This window comes from Sparus aurata, chromosome 6 (assembly GCF_900880675.1).
Source record: "Sparus aurata chromosome 6, fSpaAur1.1, whole genome shotgun sequence".
NCBI classification, from domain to species: domain Eukaryota; kingdom Metazoa; phylum Chordata; class Actinopteri; order Spariformes; family Sparidae; genus Sparus; species Sparus aurata.
The window spans coordinates 25132581-25151973 of NC_044192.1; the positions used below are offsets into that span (position 1 = coordinate 25132581).

The 19393-nt window shown below is 42.0% G+C and overlaps 2 protein-coding genes across 2 annotated transcripts; one reads left to right on the top strand and one right to left on the bottom strand.

Moving 5' to 3' along the window:
• LOC115583540 (dnaJ homolog subfamily C member 11-like) lies at positions 1-9941 on the top strand. Its single transcript, XM_030420483.1, has 16 exons — positions 1-143; positions 905-1034; positions 1214-1287; positions 1409-1510; positions 1738-1866; positions 1963-2085; positions 2280-2353; positions 2783-2972; positions 3127-3212; positions 4398-4514; positions 4617-4772; positions 5011-5080; positions 5288-5345; positions 6191-6333; positions 7148-7277; positions 7388-9941. Exons 1-16 carry the CDS (start codon positions 18-20, stop codon positions 7411-7413), a joined length of 1734 nt encoding a protein of 577 aa, XP_030276343.1. The 5' UTR covers positions 1-17; the 3' UTR covers positions 7414-9941.
• A 74-nt stretch (positions 9942-10015) lies between these two features.
• On the bottom strand, positions 10016-16356 carry phf13 (PHD finger protein 13). Its single transcript, XM_030420485.1, has 5 exons — positions 15890-16356; positions 14910-15011; positions 13073-13252; positions 12563-12983; positions 10016-12474 (listed from the first exon to the last, which is right to left on the bottom strand). Exons 1-5 carry the CDS (start codon positions 15932-15934, stop codon positions 12242-12244), a joined length of 981 nt encoding a protein of 326 aa, XP_030276345.1. The 5' UTR covers positions 15935-16356; the 3' UTR covers positions 10016-12241.
• Positions 16357-19393: the final 3037 nt, after the last annotated feature.

Below are 19393 nucleotides of genomic sequence, written 5' to 3' on the forward strand. Positions count from 1 at the left end.
GTCTCTGCTCCTGGCCAATGAGCTTCCAGAGAACCGGAGGGGTGGGCGGGACCGGACCAAACGCAAACATGGCGGCGTCCTTAGATGATGATTTTGAGTTTAATAATCAGGACTACTACTCTCTACTCAACGTCAGAAAAGAGGTATGGTTTGTTGTGTTTTGCTGTGGCACCGAACGGTGACGGACATTTCGCTGTGACTATCTGGTAGTTTTCCATTGAGGAGGTGGTCTGCAGTCGGTGCATCATCCTTCAATTGAATAACGGTCTTCTTCATCAGCACCAACAACAACCGTAGAGGTTGAGACCGGCTGATGCTGCATGGGCACGAACAAGCAGCACATATCAACACCTGCTTTAAATGAATACAGACAGTGTTCTCTTCGAAGTTGGTGTTTGTTGCAAAATATAATCGATAAACTCCTTCACGAATCTCAACCAGGGAGACTGAGAGGCCTGAACGGACGTACACTTGGTCGTTCATCTGGATAGCGTTAGCTTAGTTAGGTGACATTAGGTTGTCAGTGACGCCATAAGTACATTATCGCACTTTTAATCCAGTGCGTGATGCAATGGACTGACTGATGTTTCAATTTCTTTGAAAACAGGAGGCTTTGATGTTGAGCTGTTGTGTTTAGGAGAGGATCTGAAAGGATCAGTTGAGTATTGGTCCATTTAAAGTGGAAATTAGTATGCAGTAGTTTGTTAAATGAGTCGTTTACAAACAAAAGTGCAGAAAATTTGCATGGTTCCCTCTAAAAATGCTAACAGATCCTACTTTAACGTATCCGACACAATAGGAAATTGAGCTTGGCTGTTTTTTGGATAATTGGAAGACCTTTTCTGTCATATGAAAATAAGTACAATTTGCAGCCATCCAGACCTACCTGTCCTCTCTCTCACAGGCTACATTAGAGGAGCTAAAGGCATCTTATCGCAGGCTGTGTATGCTCTACCATCCTGACAAACATCGAGACCCTGAGCTGAAAAGCCAGGCTGAACAACTTTTCAACCAGGTGCACCAGGCGTATGAAGGTAAGGCCAGTTGCTGATGTACACCAACTGGAATTTAAAGCATTAAGTCCGCATTGAAAAAAATACAGATTTAATTAAACATTGCGTCTACAGGACCAGGGCATGAAGACAGACAAAACTCCACACAAAACACAACAGGTCTACATAAACTGAACAGTTGTTTCCCTCTTTACCCTCAGTGCTGAGTGATGAGCACTCCAGAGCCATCTATGACATCTTTGGGAAGAAAGGGCTGGAGGTGGAAGGCTGGGAGGTATTTACTCCATCTGATTTAACTGTAATGTCTTAAAATTGAGTAGTTTATCTTCAACATTATACATACAGTATTAACATATCTTCACTCCCAATTGTGTGACGGTGATGATGCTGTGTAGGTGGTGGAGCGGAAGAGAACTCCAGCAGAAATTCGAGAGGAGTACGAAAGGCTGCAGAGAGAAAGAGAAGAGAGGAGACTGCAGCAGAGAACTAACCCCAAGGTTTTCTCAGACACAGCCACACCACAATCCTCTGTCATCTTCACTACTCTCATTGAATTTCTTGTGTGGGCCTCCACATTTGTGAAGACATTATTAAATACACTGTGTAACACAGCTCAGTGTCGACTGTGAATGGTTCCCACATTCATTTCATTATGGGCCTCACCCTTTTCCTTCTTTCCTAATTAATTCTGTCAATCTCTCCCATTCATGCCCTCATTTTTCAGGGCACAATCAGCGTGGGTGTGGATGCAACAGACCTGTTTGACCGCTATGATGAGGACTTTGAAGAGATGCCAGGAGGCGGGTTTCCTCATATTGAAATTAACAAGATGCACATTTCTCAGTCCATAGAGGTACGACCAAAACACACATTCACTTAGCATTTATCTTCCACGCGGAGACTTACCTGGGCCAGAGTCACTGTAGTATTCTTTCTTGTCTTTCTTCAGGCTCCATTAACAAATTCTGACACAGCAGTGCTGTCTGGTTCACTCTCTACACACAATGGGAACGGAGGCGGCAACATTAACATGACTGTACGAAGAGTTACGTCAGCCAAGGGCTGGGGAGAGGTATGCAAATATATACAACACATGAACGCAAACTACAATGTAGATGTAAATGTTATATACAGTATATTGCAGCTTTTGTTGAAAAAGGCCTTTTCAGTATGCTGTGTGTTAGATGTTAGGTTAAAATCAATGTTTTTTCTTATTAATTTTCTCACCCGTTTGCAATCACTTGTCTCTGTGCATTTGCTGTGTAGGTGGAGTTAGGTGCAGGAGATATACTCGGACCTCTCATTGGGTTAAAGGTGTTTCGCAACGTTTCTCCACGTTGGTAAGGCCAGCTGTTTGAAGTAGGGGACTACAATGCTCTGTATTAACTGGGGTTGCAGGGGTGGTCTGGTCTGGTATGAAAATTGACGATTGTCATACTGTGTAAATGCTCTTATCTAGCGAGCAGCATTCTACCGTATTAGCTTTATAAAGATAAATATATTTCAAGCTTGTATTAAGCTTCACGTCTGTCAAAACATAATGTTGGGGAAATTAAGAAAGCGTTTTTTGGGGGGGGTTTTGCATCCTGAGAAAAACCTGTCTTAATTTCCTTAAAGGTCATTGTAATTGATTATAATAACCATAATGATAATTGGGTAATACAGCATACTGTGAAAGCGTAATGTGTTCTGAGATGGTTATGGTACCAATCTCATACCAGTGCAAACCAAGTATTAAAACATGAACGCTCTGTCATTTCTCTGTCCAGTTTCTTGACAGCCCAGTGTGGTTTGCAGTTCTCTCCTCGAGGTTTGCGTCCGAGCTGTTCTCTGATGACGGCACGCCACCTGGACCAGAACACCATGGGTTACCTGCAGTGGCGCTGGGGGCCCAACAGCGCCATGACCACCAGCCTGGTCCGAGACACCAAAAGCAGCCACTTCACTTTGGCTCTACAGGTACAAATAAATCACAAACACAAACGCACATCCACCGAAGGCAAAGCCACCAGCTATCAGTAAAGTAAATGTGTTTTTTTACTGTAACTGATATTTGACATAATTAGAATAGCTATTTTATCACTTTTCTACTTCTGTCCCCCACACCTTTCAGCTGGGTGTGCCTCACTCCTACCTGATGATGAGCTACCAGTACAAGTTCCAGGATGAGGACCAGACCAAAGTCAAAGGCTCTGTTAAGTATGTCTGTCTGCTCATCCTGTTTTTTGATCAGCTGATGAATTGTTCTGTTGATTAGCTGATGGAATTTCCTTGTCAAAGTACTTTTAAGAGCAACTTAACACCAGCTGAAAACACTGCTTTTATGCCTAGTATTAAGTTATTCTTTAAGTGACTGGAAGGATTTAAAGTGGTTTTTAATCAAATTTTCTTAGAATTGCAAGAAACTTGTGACATTATTGTTACATCATAAACTTTTTTTCCTGGCATCATGAGAAATGTTTCATAATAACAAGAAAGTGGATTGTCTTTTCAAGTCCTTGTTGTGTCAAGATAAAACTAGAATTACCACCTTGCCGTTGTACGCATCTGCACACTTGCATGTTGCTTTTCCTGAACTATGGCGATGAATCATGGAAAGAGCATTTTTAGTAGAATATTATGTCACAGTGCATTTAACCTCTGACCTATTGCATATCAGATGTCATGACTTCATCATTTTGTCCTGCTAGAAATTTCAGTAAAATGTTAATCACTGTATGAGTTATGGTGAAAAGTGTGATGTGCAAGGTCACAGTGACCTTGACCTTTGACCTTTGGCCACCAAATTCTAGTCAGTTTATTCTTCAGTCCAAGTGGATGGATGGGCAACCTGAAAACATAATGCCTCTGGCCACGGCAGTCGTCAAACCGGAGGCACAAAAATAACTGTTTTGTGATCAAACTGAACAAAACATGAGATCTACAAACCAAACATCTTATATAAACCATTTTATAATGCGACCTGCAAATCACATATTGCATACATTTTGGGCTGCAAAAAAAGATGATAATCATTATGATTGTATATTTATAGAGCACATTTTCAAGAAGGAAATTCAAAGTGCTTTCCAGAGTTCGCACAATAAAAGACAATGACAGGACAAATGAGACATTAAAATCACTGCAGGAGATAAAAAGTTGTACACAATTATACAGCATTCTGGGAAAATATAAAAGGCATAAATAATAAGAGCAATAAAAGATTCATAAATATAGACATTAATGTAAAAGTAAATGTAACAAAACAAGAAGCAGAAAGCCATTAGCAACACATATTTGGTTCCAAAACATTTTAATCTCCTGGCTTCATAATGTATTTATAATGTATCGCCCCACTGTAGCTGCCTAACACTCTCCGCTTATTTTGTGTTCCTCGTGTTACAGGACAGGCTGGTTTGGCACTGTGGTGGAATATGGAGCAGAGAGGAAGATCAGCCGACACAGTGTCCTGTCAGCCACTGTCAGCATCGGGGTCCCTCAGGGAGTCACACTCAAGATCAAGTACTGGCCAACCCAAAATCAGATCTCATTCTCCTCTGGGTCTTCATCTCGCTGCATAATTTTCTAATGTTTGTGTACATTTGGGCTGGTGCCTCTGTGCAGGTTGGCGCGTGCCAGTCAGACGTACCTGTTTCCAGTCCACCTGACAGATCAGCTGCTGCCCAGTGCTGTCTTCTACGCCACCGTGGGACCCCTGCTGGTCTACATGGCTGTCCACAGACTGATCATCATACCATATACACAAGCACAGAAAGAGCAGTCAGTGCACCTCCTCCTTACCTCATTTAATCTGACACTCAATCAGCATCTCATTTTGCCACATTTCATTTTTAAGCTCTTTGTTGTATGTGTCGGGGAGGGATCCAGTGTTTTGGTTGTCGCTAATACAATCAGGCTTTCTTTGAGTTTTACTCACGCTGTCATTATCGAGAGGCTCCACAGTGAATCCCAGTGGGTGATTGTTGATGTCTGCTTTTTTTGTCTCTGTGCTTCTCAGAGAGCTGGAGCTGCAGAGGAAGAGCTCCGCCACAGACATCGCCAAGAAGAAGCAGGAGGCAGAGTCTGCCGTGAGTACTCGCGATCACATGCAACCACACATTTTATTCATTGTGTGTGGGGGATCATTGATCATTGTGTCTAGGTTCAGCTCTCCTCATCTCGTCTGAAAACTTCCCTTCTATCCTATTCTATTTTGCTCTATACCACTCCTCCTCCTCCTCTTCCTCGTCCTCCTCCGCCCCCTCCTCCCTCTTTCTCCCTTGGCTCCTCTGCAGGTTCTGCTGATGCAGGAGTCTGTGAGGAGAATCATAGAAGCGGAAGAAGCCAAGATGGGTGAGGGAACAGACAGACGCGCGCACACACACACACACACACACACACACACACACACACTACAACAGGGTGAGACACTGAGAACTTTTTTTTTTTAGTTTGCAGACAGCAGTCAAAACTTGGTAGAAATCCAAGTGTGTAATTCAGACACATATCTCCTGGTTGCTGTTAACTGGGTAATATACAGCACTGTAGCTCCAGGATTCTGTTTTTATAAGTCTGACTTCCAACACCTACTGCTGTGAAGCAAGTGATGATGAAGTAGCACATCTCCATGCTGCAGTGTTTACGTAGGTTAAGCCCGCAAGTCTGTGCAAAGAACACCAGAGTGTACACTGGCTTAAATCAAAAGTATGATTTCAGTGTGCTAATGGATTTCCTGTTATATTTGTGTAGAGGGTGCATGTGATAATCAGCATGTGCCAATCACTCTATGGGAAGTGTTCACAACACTTCCTAGATGCTCTGTTAGGAAGAAATGCCTCAAAAAGTAGCAGAACCGTTGTTTTTATGATGCCGTTTTGAGCAAATGTTCTTAAGGGAGATACAGTGTGGCGACCTTCTTTCATGCTCTTCCTATTTTCATCTTCTATTGGTCCAGCACCTGCCTTTGGATGTCCATGGATTTGTTTATAGCTTCTGTGTTTGCACAGCTGTAGGAGGTATCCACACAATGACGCTTCTGATTGTCCACTCTTCGTGGCTTTCATACATTACGCGCCACTGGTTTTCTGTATGTTTCCAATCTGTCTTCACTGCTCTCTCTGTTAAACTGAGCATCTGTATATTTGCACCCTAAGTTACACAAAAGAGACTAAACACTTCCACTACTCATTGCTGTCTAGGTCTGATCATCCTGAATGCCTGGTATGGAAAGTTTGTGTCAGACACGAGCCAGAAGCAGGAGAAAGCAAAGGTCATCGACGTCACCGTGCCTCTGCAGTGCCTGGTCAAGGACTCCAAACTCATCCTTACCGAGTCCTCTAAGGTTTGTGTCGCAACATGTCGGTGTGTCCATTTGATTAGCTACGAGCTCTATGGAAAGCCAGTGAGGTCATTTTAATCTGTTTCCTTTTCCCTGCTGTTTGATGTTTTATAGGTCTGTTATTTTTAGTTTTAAATCACCAGCCGTTTTTAAAGTGCCGTAGCAAATGGAAGTTGAGTTCACATGTGCAGTGGTTGCCCGAGGAATTATCGGCCTCGGGGGTTATGTTTTCAGCCAAAAAATTACTTGACGAATTTTGACTAAACTTTGATATAGGATGGTCTCGGCCAGGAATAGACCCCATTAACATTTGATGTGTATCTGAATAAAGAGAAGGATTTTCCTCACATAGGACATTTTTCAAAGTTTTTGTTCAGGTGTTTTTAGGTGGCTGGTATCTATGAGTGAGTACAAAAAGGGACTATGGGCCTTGTTTCTTTGTCGTAGGGTTAGGGGTTAGGGGTTAAGGGTTAGGGTCTACAACATGGCGTGTGTCTGTTTTTTAAAAAGAAAGCAATTAAACAACTTATTTTCTTACACTTGGCACACGTGCGTAAACATGCTTACTGACACAGTCGCCTTCCAGGATGTTGTTTAAACACACACAGCAAGGAATAACAGCTGTCAGCAGCAAGGGTCCTTGCATGCACTCCACTGGCACCAGCTGAAGATATAAAACTGTATTAACAATTTATTAACAGTTAAGTGTAATAACTATATAAACGATCAAACAACAGGTATCGGGAGGTGAATAATGTCCTCATCTGCTCTCCATACCACCTCTATGCATGCATACAAACTGTTTCTCTGTGTGCAGGCTGGGTTGCCGGGCTTCTATGACCCCTGTGTTGGAGAAGAGAAGAGTCTTAAATTACTGTACCAGTTCAGAGGTGTCATGCACCAAGTCATCTCTGCAGACACTGATCCTCTGCGGATACCCAAGCAATGTTAGTATGCAGCCACTTTTCCCTAATCCGGTATTAATGTAATGTTGCTGCACACCATTTGTAACCTTACTACAAATTAAGATCACACACATTTTATGTGTCTTTTATAGCCCACAGAATTGAGCCCGAGCCCTAGGACCCTACCGCAGTCGGAGCACCAGAGGGCAAATGCAGACGACAAGAGACTGTAAACAGAAGAACTCAAGAAAGCAGGAGAAACACCCAGTCTGTTTCTCACCTCTGGTCCTCTTCTGTCATGGTATTAGTGAATCTGTTTATCGAGTTCCTCCACTCCTCCCTTTCCTGTGGGCCGTCTCTGAGGTTCAGCAGAATACAGGAGTCAGCTCAGAGTTTCTACAAGCCTTTGTGTCTCCAGTCTGCTCCACCTGACAGGGCTGCGCAAATATCTGCCTGCTGCAGGAGATCAGCCCTGAACATAGTTTTATATATTGCACTACACAGAGGGACTGACAGTTACTGCGTGTTGTCCATTCCCATCAATGATGAGCTAAAAGTGATCAATTTAAAGATGTGTCTTGACAGTTGTTATGTCAGGTATATACATACAAGCTGTAGTTTTATCCCATATCATTGTAGTCTTTGTCCTGTATGTGTATCACCCAGGTAGGTTTGAATCTAATACTGTAATTTCACTAACTCATGCAAGAGTAAGAGTAACACTATGCAGGATCATGTCTCGGTGACCCTGAGGCTGATCAGGACTGAGGACCTGATTGTGTAACTCATGTTTTCGTTTACTTGTTGAAACGTCTCACCCTATTTTATTATGCCTTTTAGTGACATGTCTGCTGCTCATGGGGGGTGCCCGTCAGTCAGAAGGTGTAAACTGGTGCTCTAAACCTTTATCTGTGACGGGGGATGAGATATGGAAGAGGGGTTGTACGGGGAGGGAAAGTGGTGGAGACGCCCTTTGGTGGTCGCGATCCAGCTGAATTCTTCATACACAATTTGTAATATCTCAGACAGCAAGTCAACGGCAGAAATTCCACTTAGATTTGAGTCAGAGCTTTATTATTATCTCCATGCAATTGCAGCCAGAACTGATTTTAATTATGATTTTTAATGCAGTGAAGGTTATCGTTTGTATTTCACTTCTAGCACAATCCCTCTTGGTTGGGGTGCGACCAGTAGAGGGCGTAGTTCAACACTTTCATGAGGGTTGTGTTTGCTGCTGACAGACAATAACTTGTTGCCGGAGCTGACCTGACTGAAACTATTTTATTTTACTGACTATGGCACATTTGCACAGGAACATTTATTTGTTTGACATTGTTTCCATTTTTTGTACACCAATCCTGAGCCATATGTTTTAATCTGATGTAAAATTTAAACATTGCTAATTCCATGTAACTTAAACATAACAATGTATATGAAGCTAAAACCCTACTGGTCAGCTCAGGCTGCACCAATTACTGGATAAGGTGTCAGCTATTAGAGTTATCGCCAACTGTTTTGATAATTAATCGGTTTGATGAAGTCAAAAAGTTAAAATTCTCTGCTTCCAGCTTCTTAAATGTGAATATTTTCTGTTTTGTTTTTTTTAACTCCAGTATACTAACTAACTTTTGGTTGTGGAAAAACGAGACATTTGAGGGTGACATCTCAGACTTTGGGGGACAACAATTAACATGTTACAATTAATTAACAACTAATGACCATTTTCAGATATTTTACCAAAAAACAAATCAATGATTGGGAGAAGATTCATTGGTGGAGCCTTCCTGTCAGCCGGGACATTATGTGAAAATCCACACACTAACTGACCTCTTCTGTAGCTATTTTCATATCAGAGTGGTGAGGTTAACATGGGGAAATCTAATATCCTGTGATGCACTTTCTGTTCAGATATACTGTAGGTAGGTGTTAATAAACATCAAACGCACATTACGACTGTCAACTCCGATTTAATCAGACTTTGTTCCTTCTCTCAACCTGTTTATGTGTCAGTATTTGTAAAGGTGGATTAACATTGTAACTACAAAGGGAAACGCAAAGGAGCGCGAGTTAAATCATTCCTCGTTATGTTGGGAGATCCTGTAATGGGCTACAGGCAATCCCTGAAAACACCATAAACACAACTTATGTAGGATACAAATGGCATTTTATTGAATACAAAGGTAATATTTTGCACAAACTGTACAGTATTTCAAACAAATACAAGAGGTTAGTTGTCATAGTGCTGAAGCCTCTACATGTGGCTGCACACTTAGATGGCTTTATATGGTGTCCTCCTTTGATTAGTTTTGCCATTGCTGTGACTGATCTGTAAAATAAGTAGATGAAAGTGCTAAGATGGATTCATTTTGGTTCTTAAGTGGCAGGATGCAAGTCTCTGAGTGAGAGGTCTCTTTAGTGAGATGCTCATGTTTTGGGTCACCATCACAGCAGCCATTTTGCACTGTTTCGGTTTGTATTTCGTCTTCTCTCTTTTGTTTTAAGAAGTGTGCTGTGAAGTATTTTGACAGGTCAGCTGTTCACCTCTGCTCTAGTGCCACCATGAGGCCAGCAAAACGACTGCTCCCTGCTGTTCCACTCCCGTCCGTCATCCGAACTGACTCACATTAGTATGTAAATGTTCTGTATGGTTGAGGAGCCTGTGTTCCCTGTCCTGTAAGACTACAATAAATATGAACTGAGAACTGATCACATTGTTGTTTGATTTCACAAGCCAGTTAAAAAAAAACAAAAAACCCAAAAAACAGGCAAAAAGCCACTAATTAAAATGGTAACTCTTTATTTACAATAGTTTACAATAGTTTCACAGAAACGGTTTGCACCACAGTACAGACAACGCTTTCTCAAAGGGGATAGGACAACCCAGGATCAGAATAAAACGAGCTGTGAGCACAATGAGCATCGTTCACTTTAATTACACTGATGTCTCAAAGACGAAGACTGACATTTGGGCATGAAGATTTGTGTCTTCAGGCTCTCTTCAAGACATAAACGTCCTGAGAAAAAGGCAAATTTAGGTCTCGAAGCATCTTGAAAACCATCACCTCCTGGGTGACTGCTGGGTACGAACCAGTTAACCAACATTTGTAAATGCCAGAAGACAAGAGTGCAGAGATGAGCTTAACCACTTTAAACTCTCGGAAAGTCTTGTGTTCTTTACAAACCAAACATTCATTTTGTGTGTGTGTTAGTCGAGTCATTGATTCTGCATTGTAAAAAAACCCATCCTGGACTAATATCCAAGGTACTGAATCTAAAAATCTGTCACTCTACAGTATGGCTTTTATATAATCAGAAACAACAGCAGATGGCACATGAATAAGCTTAAAATCTTTCATCCAAATTGCAAGTTTTAGGGGAAAAAGGCCCTAAAAAACACATTTTTGCTTATGGAAGCAACTGAATACTGCTGTGAAAACGTTAGTGAGAGGTGATAAGAGACTGAGATCTGCTCTTCTGATCTGACCCTTCAGAGACAGAAATAACCCAACCCTGCCCATGGCCCTTTTGAAGATATCCATTTCACCGTCATACAAAAGACCAAAAACCACAGAGCTTAGCTGAGACAACTCATAGCAGCACATGCATTGCCAACACCCCCCCCCCCCCCCCCCTCACACGCGCGCACACACACACACACACACACACACACACACACACACACACACACACACACACACACACACACACACACACACACACACACACACACACACACACACACACAGGATTTCAACTGGACTCTTGAGAGAATCAAACAACACCATTCCAGTCAAGATAGCTTTTTTTTCTGTTGATACTTAAACAGGACGGCCATAGGAGTTCCCTTCTATAAATATACTCGTCTCTGAAAACTTTTTTGTCATGAGCGTTGAAACAGTTAACAAAAAAAATGTACATTTCTAAAACGTTTTAGAAAATTAAAATATTCATGAACACCACCACTGTTCACGCCTGTCATTAAATGCAGTAAAGACACTGACCAGAGGCAACAGAAAACACCTTGAACTCAAAACAACTGTCATGTTATCTGAATCTTGTCAGTTATCTGGCTTATAAATTTTATCATTGTGAAAACCTCCTCAGGAACAGAATTCTGGTGAAAAAGAAACGCTGTTTGAACATTTCTGAAAAGCAAAGTGTGTAAAAGCTCCACGTGTGGCCGAGTTGACGTCTTGATTCAGAGCCTGGAAGACAGTTAGTGAAGTGAAGGAAGAGGAACAAGAGCTTGGTGTAGCTGTATGGGCTTAAAGCCTCAATGATAATCGTTCACAACGTCTTGAATAACAAAACAGAACAACAAAGAGATGGAGCAAATGCAGACTGTAGTCTCTTATTCTACATCTCTGTTCTACTGGATTATACCTTAGTACTATAGCACCATCTGAAGCAATTAACACAAGGCTTATCTTGCTTTCTCATTTTTAACGGTTAATTGTGTAACATTAATGGAGACATTTAAGAGAAATCAAATCCAGTTTAAGCTGAAAGACAAACCTTCCCTGTGACAGAAAGGTCAGATGGATATTGAAAAACAAAAAAAAAAGTGAGAAAAGTGCAAACTGTCTTTCCCACATATCCCAGCATGCACCATAGTGGGTGGCAGTTGTGAGGGGGTTTCTCTTTATATGGCAGTTCAAAACGGTTCCAGTGTTCACGAGAAATCTCAACAGTAGCGGTTTGCTGCTATGCTAATGTCTTCTACAGACAGACATCCATTCAGTGATTGCCTTACGCACAGAGTCTGTAGGGAAGCAGGAACAAACCGTAGTAAATCTAAAATAGCACTCAGACTGTTTTCAAATGGGATAAGGGGTTGGGATAGGTCCATCAAAGTGTTTGTAGAAAAAGTGAGTTCTCTGCTGAATGTGAAGGACAAACGACGAAGGCTGCGAGACCTGAATCAGAGGAAGGGTCATTCCAGCAGGTGGTGAAGCAGGAGTCAAAGGGGTCAGAGTTCATGGTTCTTTTTTTTTTTGGGGGGGGGGTCAGTCTAGCAGATGTTTACTGGGGGCTACTCGTGAGCGGTGGGAGCGGCGGGTGTCCGGGGTCCCGTCTGACTCTCGGCAGCTCTGGCACACATATGTCTCTGGCACGTGGCTCTTGCGGATCTTGGCGCACGACAGGTGAATCCAGGTGTGACACTTGTTGCACTCGATCATGGCTCGACCTGCGAAAGGCTTCCTGCAGAAACACGTCACCAGGTCCCACGAGTCGTCATCTGACAAGACAGGAGAGAGCATGTTCAGCTTGGTCACTTTGTCAAACCTGTAACAATGTAATGTATGTAGGAGTAAGAATAACCTTACCTGAGTCTACCATGATGTCTTCATCCTCTCCAGACCCATCCTCGTCTCTGAACACCACCTGTTTCCCCTGGCGGAACACCGTTCTGTTTCCTGCAAAGCCCTCCACCTTCTGTACCTTTACCACCCCTTCTTCAATGTCTTGGCCATCCCAGTGTCGATGCTCCTCCTTGGGCTCCTCCTTGCAGGTAGCTGGGCTCGGCAGATGCTGGGGGTGGAGGGGAATGCTGATATCATCCTCAGGCTCCTCTTTGATCGCTTGACCACCGAAAGAGACGGGATGCGGTAGCCCTGGGACTGTCGGGTGGGCCTGCTGAACCTCGCTCTCCTCCCCGGCCGAATGCTCCCTCTCCTTTCTCCTTTTCTTCTTCTTCAGCTTGTCGGCTTTCCTGCGGTCATCCGGATGCAGGGTGGCGATTGTGTGCTGCATAGGAGGGGAAAAGGGGCATGTGTGTCAGGAGAGATGAAAGTTAAACATCAAATGGGTCCTCGTGTAACATCAACTCAACTCACGTCTTTCTTGGTGTGACTTGACAGGGGGGCTCCGGACTGTGGACGTTTCCTGCTCCTGTCCTGGGGAACCTTGGGAGGCCGCTGGGCACAGGAGGTTGGGGGTCCGGGGGTCCAGCCATCACTGTCAGCTGTGCTGCCTGTACTGTTCGGAGGACTGGAACTACTACGCAGTGGAGAGTCCTGTAACAATAAATGGAGAGGCTGGTAATTAAAAGATTAAAAATATCATGCAATATTATCAAGTGCCAAGGACTAGCATGATACAATGCACTGGTTTAGAGGTCTGTGTGTGAGTAAGATGCAGCTTCAGAAAATTCGGCTGCCTCTGGTTATAATTAGTTGGCATTACAGGGAGTCTACATTTATCAGAGGACTTTTTAAAGCCACTGTTAAATTAATTAAATTCAAGGCCAATTTCCCCGTACTAATAAAAAAATGTGAAAATGTAAATGTCTTTCTTCGCTTCATCAAACTTTTTAGTCAGACAGAATGACAAAAAAATGGTTATTAGTTAGTTAGAGTTAAAGATAATGTCTCCTGGGAACCCCCTAGATCAGGGGCATCACTGTTTATCAACAAATGACAAGAGAGCCTTGCACCACGTGACAAGATGCACACAGGCAGAGGGGGCGGGAAATGAAAACAAATCGAGCACGTGTTTGAGAGGACCTGCAGAATGACAGATGAAAGAAAAACCTTTGAAGGAACCACCACAACCGGGGGGAAAAAATGAGTCAGAATCTTGAGTCTCGGCTGCCAGTAGTGAAGAAGAGGAAGTACATTTGTCCAACATCAGCTCTGACAAAAGAACTTATGCTCACACTGAAAACAGGCTGTCAAACTTTATCTTTGACTTAAAAAAAGAAAAAAAAGAAAGCAAGGAGCTTGCAATTTTCAAGTAGTGTGCTGCAGTACAGGAGGGTATCAGCCCAATTAGAGATGAAGCTACAAAGGCTGTGAACTGAATAACCCTGAAAAGGTCTTACCTGTTGGAGTTCAGGGGAGGAAAAACGTGGTTGTGTGTGTCAATAGCAAGTGGCCCCCCTTGATAACGGGAATGATAGTCGAGTGCGTAATTTTTAAATCACTATGCTTTCAGCCATAATAAATGTTTACAAATGTGTTACAGGGAAGAACATAGGTGTGAAAGGCTGGACAGTGTGGATAGGATTACTTGCCAGACGACAGAGGGTACAGCTGAGGCGAATACAAACAATAGTCAAAGTGAGGGAGGCTCTAAATGTAATCAGTCAGAGCCATTCAGCAAAATAAACAGGAGACCAAGAAGCCATTTGTTAGAGAGGCAAATGAAATCTTGTATATAAAAAAAAGCATTCTCGTCAGGGGAACAGTAAGAAAAGGCTGCGGTTAGTTTTTAACAGAGCATGCTGAAACTAAAATAAACACAATCCACAAAAGCTCAACATTTGCACTCAACCTTTCAGACTTCGGCCAAAAAAAAAAAGTCTTTATCACAGATACACAGGATTTCTTTTATACCAATCTAGTCAATAAAAAAATCTGCTTAAAGCTTTTAAACGAGCGATTTTCTAAATCCATTCAAATTTGTTTCTCAGGCTGCACAACAGTTCATTCAGATTCTTTGTAACTGTATTGTCTTCATTAATGTACCACAAACATTTGGTCTTCATTAACACATAGTGGCTCTTGTAAGTGTTTTCCCTCTTTTGTGAATTTTACAATCCTGTTATTGTGCTATCCACTGCAGCTCTGTCTTCGTTCGATTGCATTTTAAAACACATTCAAAAATGCGCCCAGCCATACAGGTGCTTAAATGAAGATGTGTGTACAGGCACCGACCGCCTCATCTACTCACCTCTTGGGGGTATGGGATGTAACCGGCATAGGCCAAGACAAAAGTGCAAAACTTGTTAAAATCCTCCACTGTCCTCCTCCTCCTGTATGGCGGACTGAACCCCTGAAACACAGGCACGTCATCGAAACATTAGCTACATCCAACATACAAATCCCGACATGGCGATGACATGATCGAGCAGATCGGCACATAACGCTACTGTGCAATCTCCCATCGCAGACTGACTCGATACGACGCGACAAGCCCGAGCAAAACAAACACTGACATGATGACAAACATGAGATAAAGTTGAATAAGTCGTCTGACTAATGTCTTTCAGAATTCGTCAGTGAAGCTTTCTACCAACCCCCACCGATTAACCCAACTAAACAACGACAGCTAATGCTAGCTGGATCGGCTAGCGACAGACAGCACATAGCGGTTGAGCAACTATTGCAATACAGCTAGCTGTTGGCTAGTGTCGGTGGAGTTTAACTAGCAAACAAAACTATGAGGCCATACATTAATTCACATTAATGTCTATCAAAGAGTCGCAGGGAGTCATAAAAACATCAGTGTTATCCAGCTGTTATCTGACGAGAAAGCCAAATTACGTGAATATGATGCCTAGTTAGCCAAATTTGTGTTAGCACACTCCGCTATGATGATGGAATGTTTTCTTTTCGATGAAACGTTGGGCTAGCTTTAACGATATCAATACAACTCGACGTAAAGTCAATTACTCATTCGTGTGCACAGTGTTGAGTTAAAGTAGTGAACGTTGACAAATGGAACTAAGCGCGTCTGCACGGTTAGCGTGTGTAACTTATTTAATTTCTGCACCAGCAGCTACATTATGTCAACATTAGCACAGCAAGCTAACGCTAACTAATCAGCAGCTGCTACATCGTGTAGTGACAGCCTCGAACAAGTTGACGTTTGCTAACGTCGTTAGCCATCACTGAAAACTACTCACTGCAAAACAGTTGCAAAAAACTTACCTCCGACTGAAATGCATGCGATGTCGATGGGTTTATGTCACCCATCCTTACTTAGTCCGAGACAACCTGACGTTTAGTCGATAACTTGACAGGGTGAAGCACCGGGCTACGCGATCCGACCGTAAACACGGAGCTTACCTAGCCTTTGCTTGCTCGATAGCTACCTAACGTTGTGGCTAACGTCAACGTTACTTATGCTAAAACTCGGAGCAACAGTGTAGCTCACTTTGCCATTATCAGCAGAGATAACGCTACTACAGCCGGGAACCGACCGACTATATGGTCGGATCAAACTTGTAAAACGTGCCTCCCGTGAACGGTAAACGTTAGCAAACGTTTCTACTGTATTTCCACCGAGCTGTCCGGTAATGTCTACGTTTGATCCAGTTTACTGACTGCTGGGGGAGCGGTTCACGTTGGCTGTCACCAGCTGCCTGCCCACTCTTCTACTTCATGTCCCTCATGGCTGTGACATCTAAGGGACGAAATGGCGCATTACCGCCCTCTGTGGGTGTGTGGCGTGTGTCTGCTATATAGGGTAACTCCACCAATGTAGGCGAAACAATGTTTTTTAATTCAGCTCAACACAAGAATAAGATAATCTTTGTGTTTTACCTTCTTTGTCTGGGATTTTTTTTTTCTCAAATTTTTATTATTTTTTATCACTCTTTCACATCCGAAAAAAATGTTCTGTTTTTTTAATCTGTTACACACATTGATTTTCTTTTCTTTTTTAAACTTTAATATATATATATATATATATATATATATATATATATATATATATATATATATATATATATATATATATATATATATATATATATTTCACACTTGCCCCTTAGGGCTTCTGTAATAAATAGCAGCATCAAGACATGATATGGTTATATATTATGTAGGACTAGAAGCGCAGAGTCACAAAAATGCTTATAGGCATCTATTGATTGATATCAAATTGATTTTAGTCATATTAGGTGTAAATCCACATCGATGTAGAGGGCGATAATGTGACATGTAAAGTACAGATGAAGAATTTTCAAACCGGAAGTGTCTATATGCATCATCTTCCGGTTGGGATTTTTTGATTCTGTGGGCACAGTCTTCTCCAGTCGAGGAGAAGACAAGCCCTTTAACATTATTTTGGACGAAGCAACATCAGTGTTCAAAGACCAGGCACCAGAACTTCCAGAGCCTTCTCACAGAGCGGTTTACTGCCGCAGCTGTGGAGAGCTTTGAGGAAGTTGAAAATATTGTGGAGACTTGTTGCAAGGAAAACAAACATCTGCGGAGCATTACTTTGCATGGTGCTCCACCCCGGGATGACTTAAGGCTAACTTACAAATCTTAGCTGACTTAAGCTTTCAAGTTAAGTTGTTGAAACACAGTAGTGAAAAGGTGTGTTTCTGCATCCACCTGTAAAGGCAGTTCAATGGCTGTTTTAGGTGATTAAGCATTGTACCTACACGATAAGCTGTCTGCTGTGATCTTGAGCTCAACACTGTATGCAACACTAGCAAGAAATGTAGTGCCCCACTTTAGTACAATTTTGAGATTATTGTACTTCACGTGACTTGTTCCATTTTATAGTACTTTATTCTTCTATTGACTTACTTATACCCGACTTCAAAACGTTGTTCATGCAAAAAACAAAGAGTAAATGCATAAGGTGTCAAAACAAATGAAAAATGCTCATCACACAGTCTGACCCCAGACCTCTTTGAATAGTTTATTTTGTCCAGCTAACAGTCCCAAACCCAAAGTCTCTTTATTTACTATCATAAATAACAAAGAAAAGCAGCAAATCCTTACATTTAATAAGCTTGGATCAGAAAATATGACATTTTTGACCTGCAAAATGGCTGAAATTATTAATTGGTGGTCAAAGTAGAGATACATTTTCTTTAAATTGCCTGATCAATGTGAGCCTTGCCTCAGTCTGCCAAAGCAGACAGAAAGCCCGGAGGACCGACCCATACTATTGGCAAATCCAGACAGAGATGACTGTATCAGGCACACCGTGGTGCGATCTGTCGGTGTTATCCAGTGAAGACATGCTGGTGCAACAAGGCTCTCATCAGGGACATGAAAAAGAAGTTCGATGATTTCTTTTTCTATTACTACTTGCCCAGTCTGGTATAAACTGAAGTCCCACCTTGAGTGCTTGTGGCAGATCACGCTGCTGAAATATATACAAAACATGCTGTTCCCCTCAGGTGGTTGGTTGACTTTTAACAGCTTATAGACAAGTTAGAGGAAGTTGTTTTTTTGTCATGTGATGTATCTCATTGAAGTTGTTTTTGCAAACAAACAGACATTGATACAATTTTATTGTATCTTTAAAAGACTGTTGAAATTTTCTAAGACTTTTTATTTGCAATGTTTACCTGTCTAGCAGTATCAAAAGTGCCCTGTGGTGAAGCTGCACCTTCTGTAAAGTTGAGTTTTGTTATTGATTTTTCTCCTCATAAGTTATGCTAATAATAATTTAGTCTAGGAAATGTTAGAGAATATTGAAACATGCATTCCTCAATTTCCGAGAGCCGGCGCTCACATCGATGTCTGAAGGTGTTCCCTTTACTACCCTACAAGAATAAGAAAACTAGTATTTATTCACATTTGAGAAGCTGAAACAAGGGAATATTAATATTTGACATTTTTGAATATTTTAGTTGCAGTTGCAAACATTTAACCAGCAGGCAGGTAAACCATAAAGTACCATATTTTCAAATGTTGCTACAAATGTGAACATTTTAACGGTGCCCAAATAAGTCCACACACACACATACGCACAAACACACACACACACAGACACACACACACACACACACACACACACACACACACACACACACACACACACACACTCCTCTTTCCCCCAGGCACTGATGCACACATAAAGCAGTCCAGTTGGCCCCTGAGTAAGGACAATGTGCATTTAATCAAAATGGATTATTAGTAAAAGAATAGAAAAGACCGTATATATTTAACGTCCTTATATGGTGTAATCACAATCATGGATTTGTTATCCAAAATATTTAATGAGAAACAATTAATTAGTAATAAGTAGCTACTATATTTTAAGCAGAAATGATTAACAGCAAAAGCAACACTCATCATCTCTCTATAAAAGCAAGGAATCTCTGTCTGTCTGTCTGTGTATGTATCTGTGCCTCAAATATCTCTGCGGATCAGGATCAGACTGACCTGAGACTTTCAACATGGCTGCTGCCGTCGTTCAAGGGTGTGCCACTTCGCATTTGTTTGGACTGCAATGATACCGTTAATAAATTATTTCATAAATGCTTTACAAATTCCGTGAGCATTGTCCACCGGAGCCACCACAGTGACGTGCACACCAGAGCCAATCACTGCAGAGCACTAGCCCACAACATACCTTAAGAAACAAGCGGATTTATACCTGCAGCGGTGTGAGCTGGACCGGGATTTTGTGGAACAATGTGGAATCGGAATCTGTGGATGTTTGTGTGTAGCTAGCCGCTAGCC

What these genes read in the sequence shown, in the direction of transcription:
- phf13 (XM_030420485.1), bottom strand. Translation starts at nt 15,934, where the DNA reads ATGGGTGACATAAACCCATCGACATCGCATGCATTTCAGTCGGAG. An exon ending in ACATCCCATACCCCCAAGAG is followed by an intron (nt 13,253 to 14,909) that starts GTGAGTAGATGA and finishes TTATTGTTACAG; the next exon opens with GACTCTCCACTGCGTAGTAG. An exon ending in CAAGTCACACCAAGAAAGAC is followed by an intron (nt 12,984 to 13,072) that starts GTGAGTTGAGTT and finishes CCTCCTATGCAG; the next exon opens with CACACAATCGCCACCCTGCA.
- LOC115583540 (XM_030420483.1), top strand. Translation starts at nt 18, where the DNA reads ATGAGCTTCCAGAGAACCGGAGGGGTGGGCGGGACCGGACCAAACGCA. An exon ending in AGCAGAGAACTAACCCCAAG is followed by an intron (nt 1,511 to 1,737) that starts GTTTTCTCAGAC and finishes CTCATTTTTCAG; the next exon opens with GGCACAATCAGCGTGGGTGT. An exon ending in AAAGTCAAAGGCTCTGTTAA is followed by an intron (nt 3,213 to 4,397) that starts GTATGTCTGTCT and finishes CTCGTGTTACAG; the next exon opens with GACAGGCTGGTTTGGCACTG.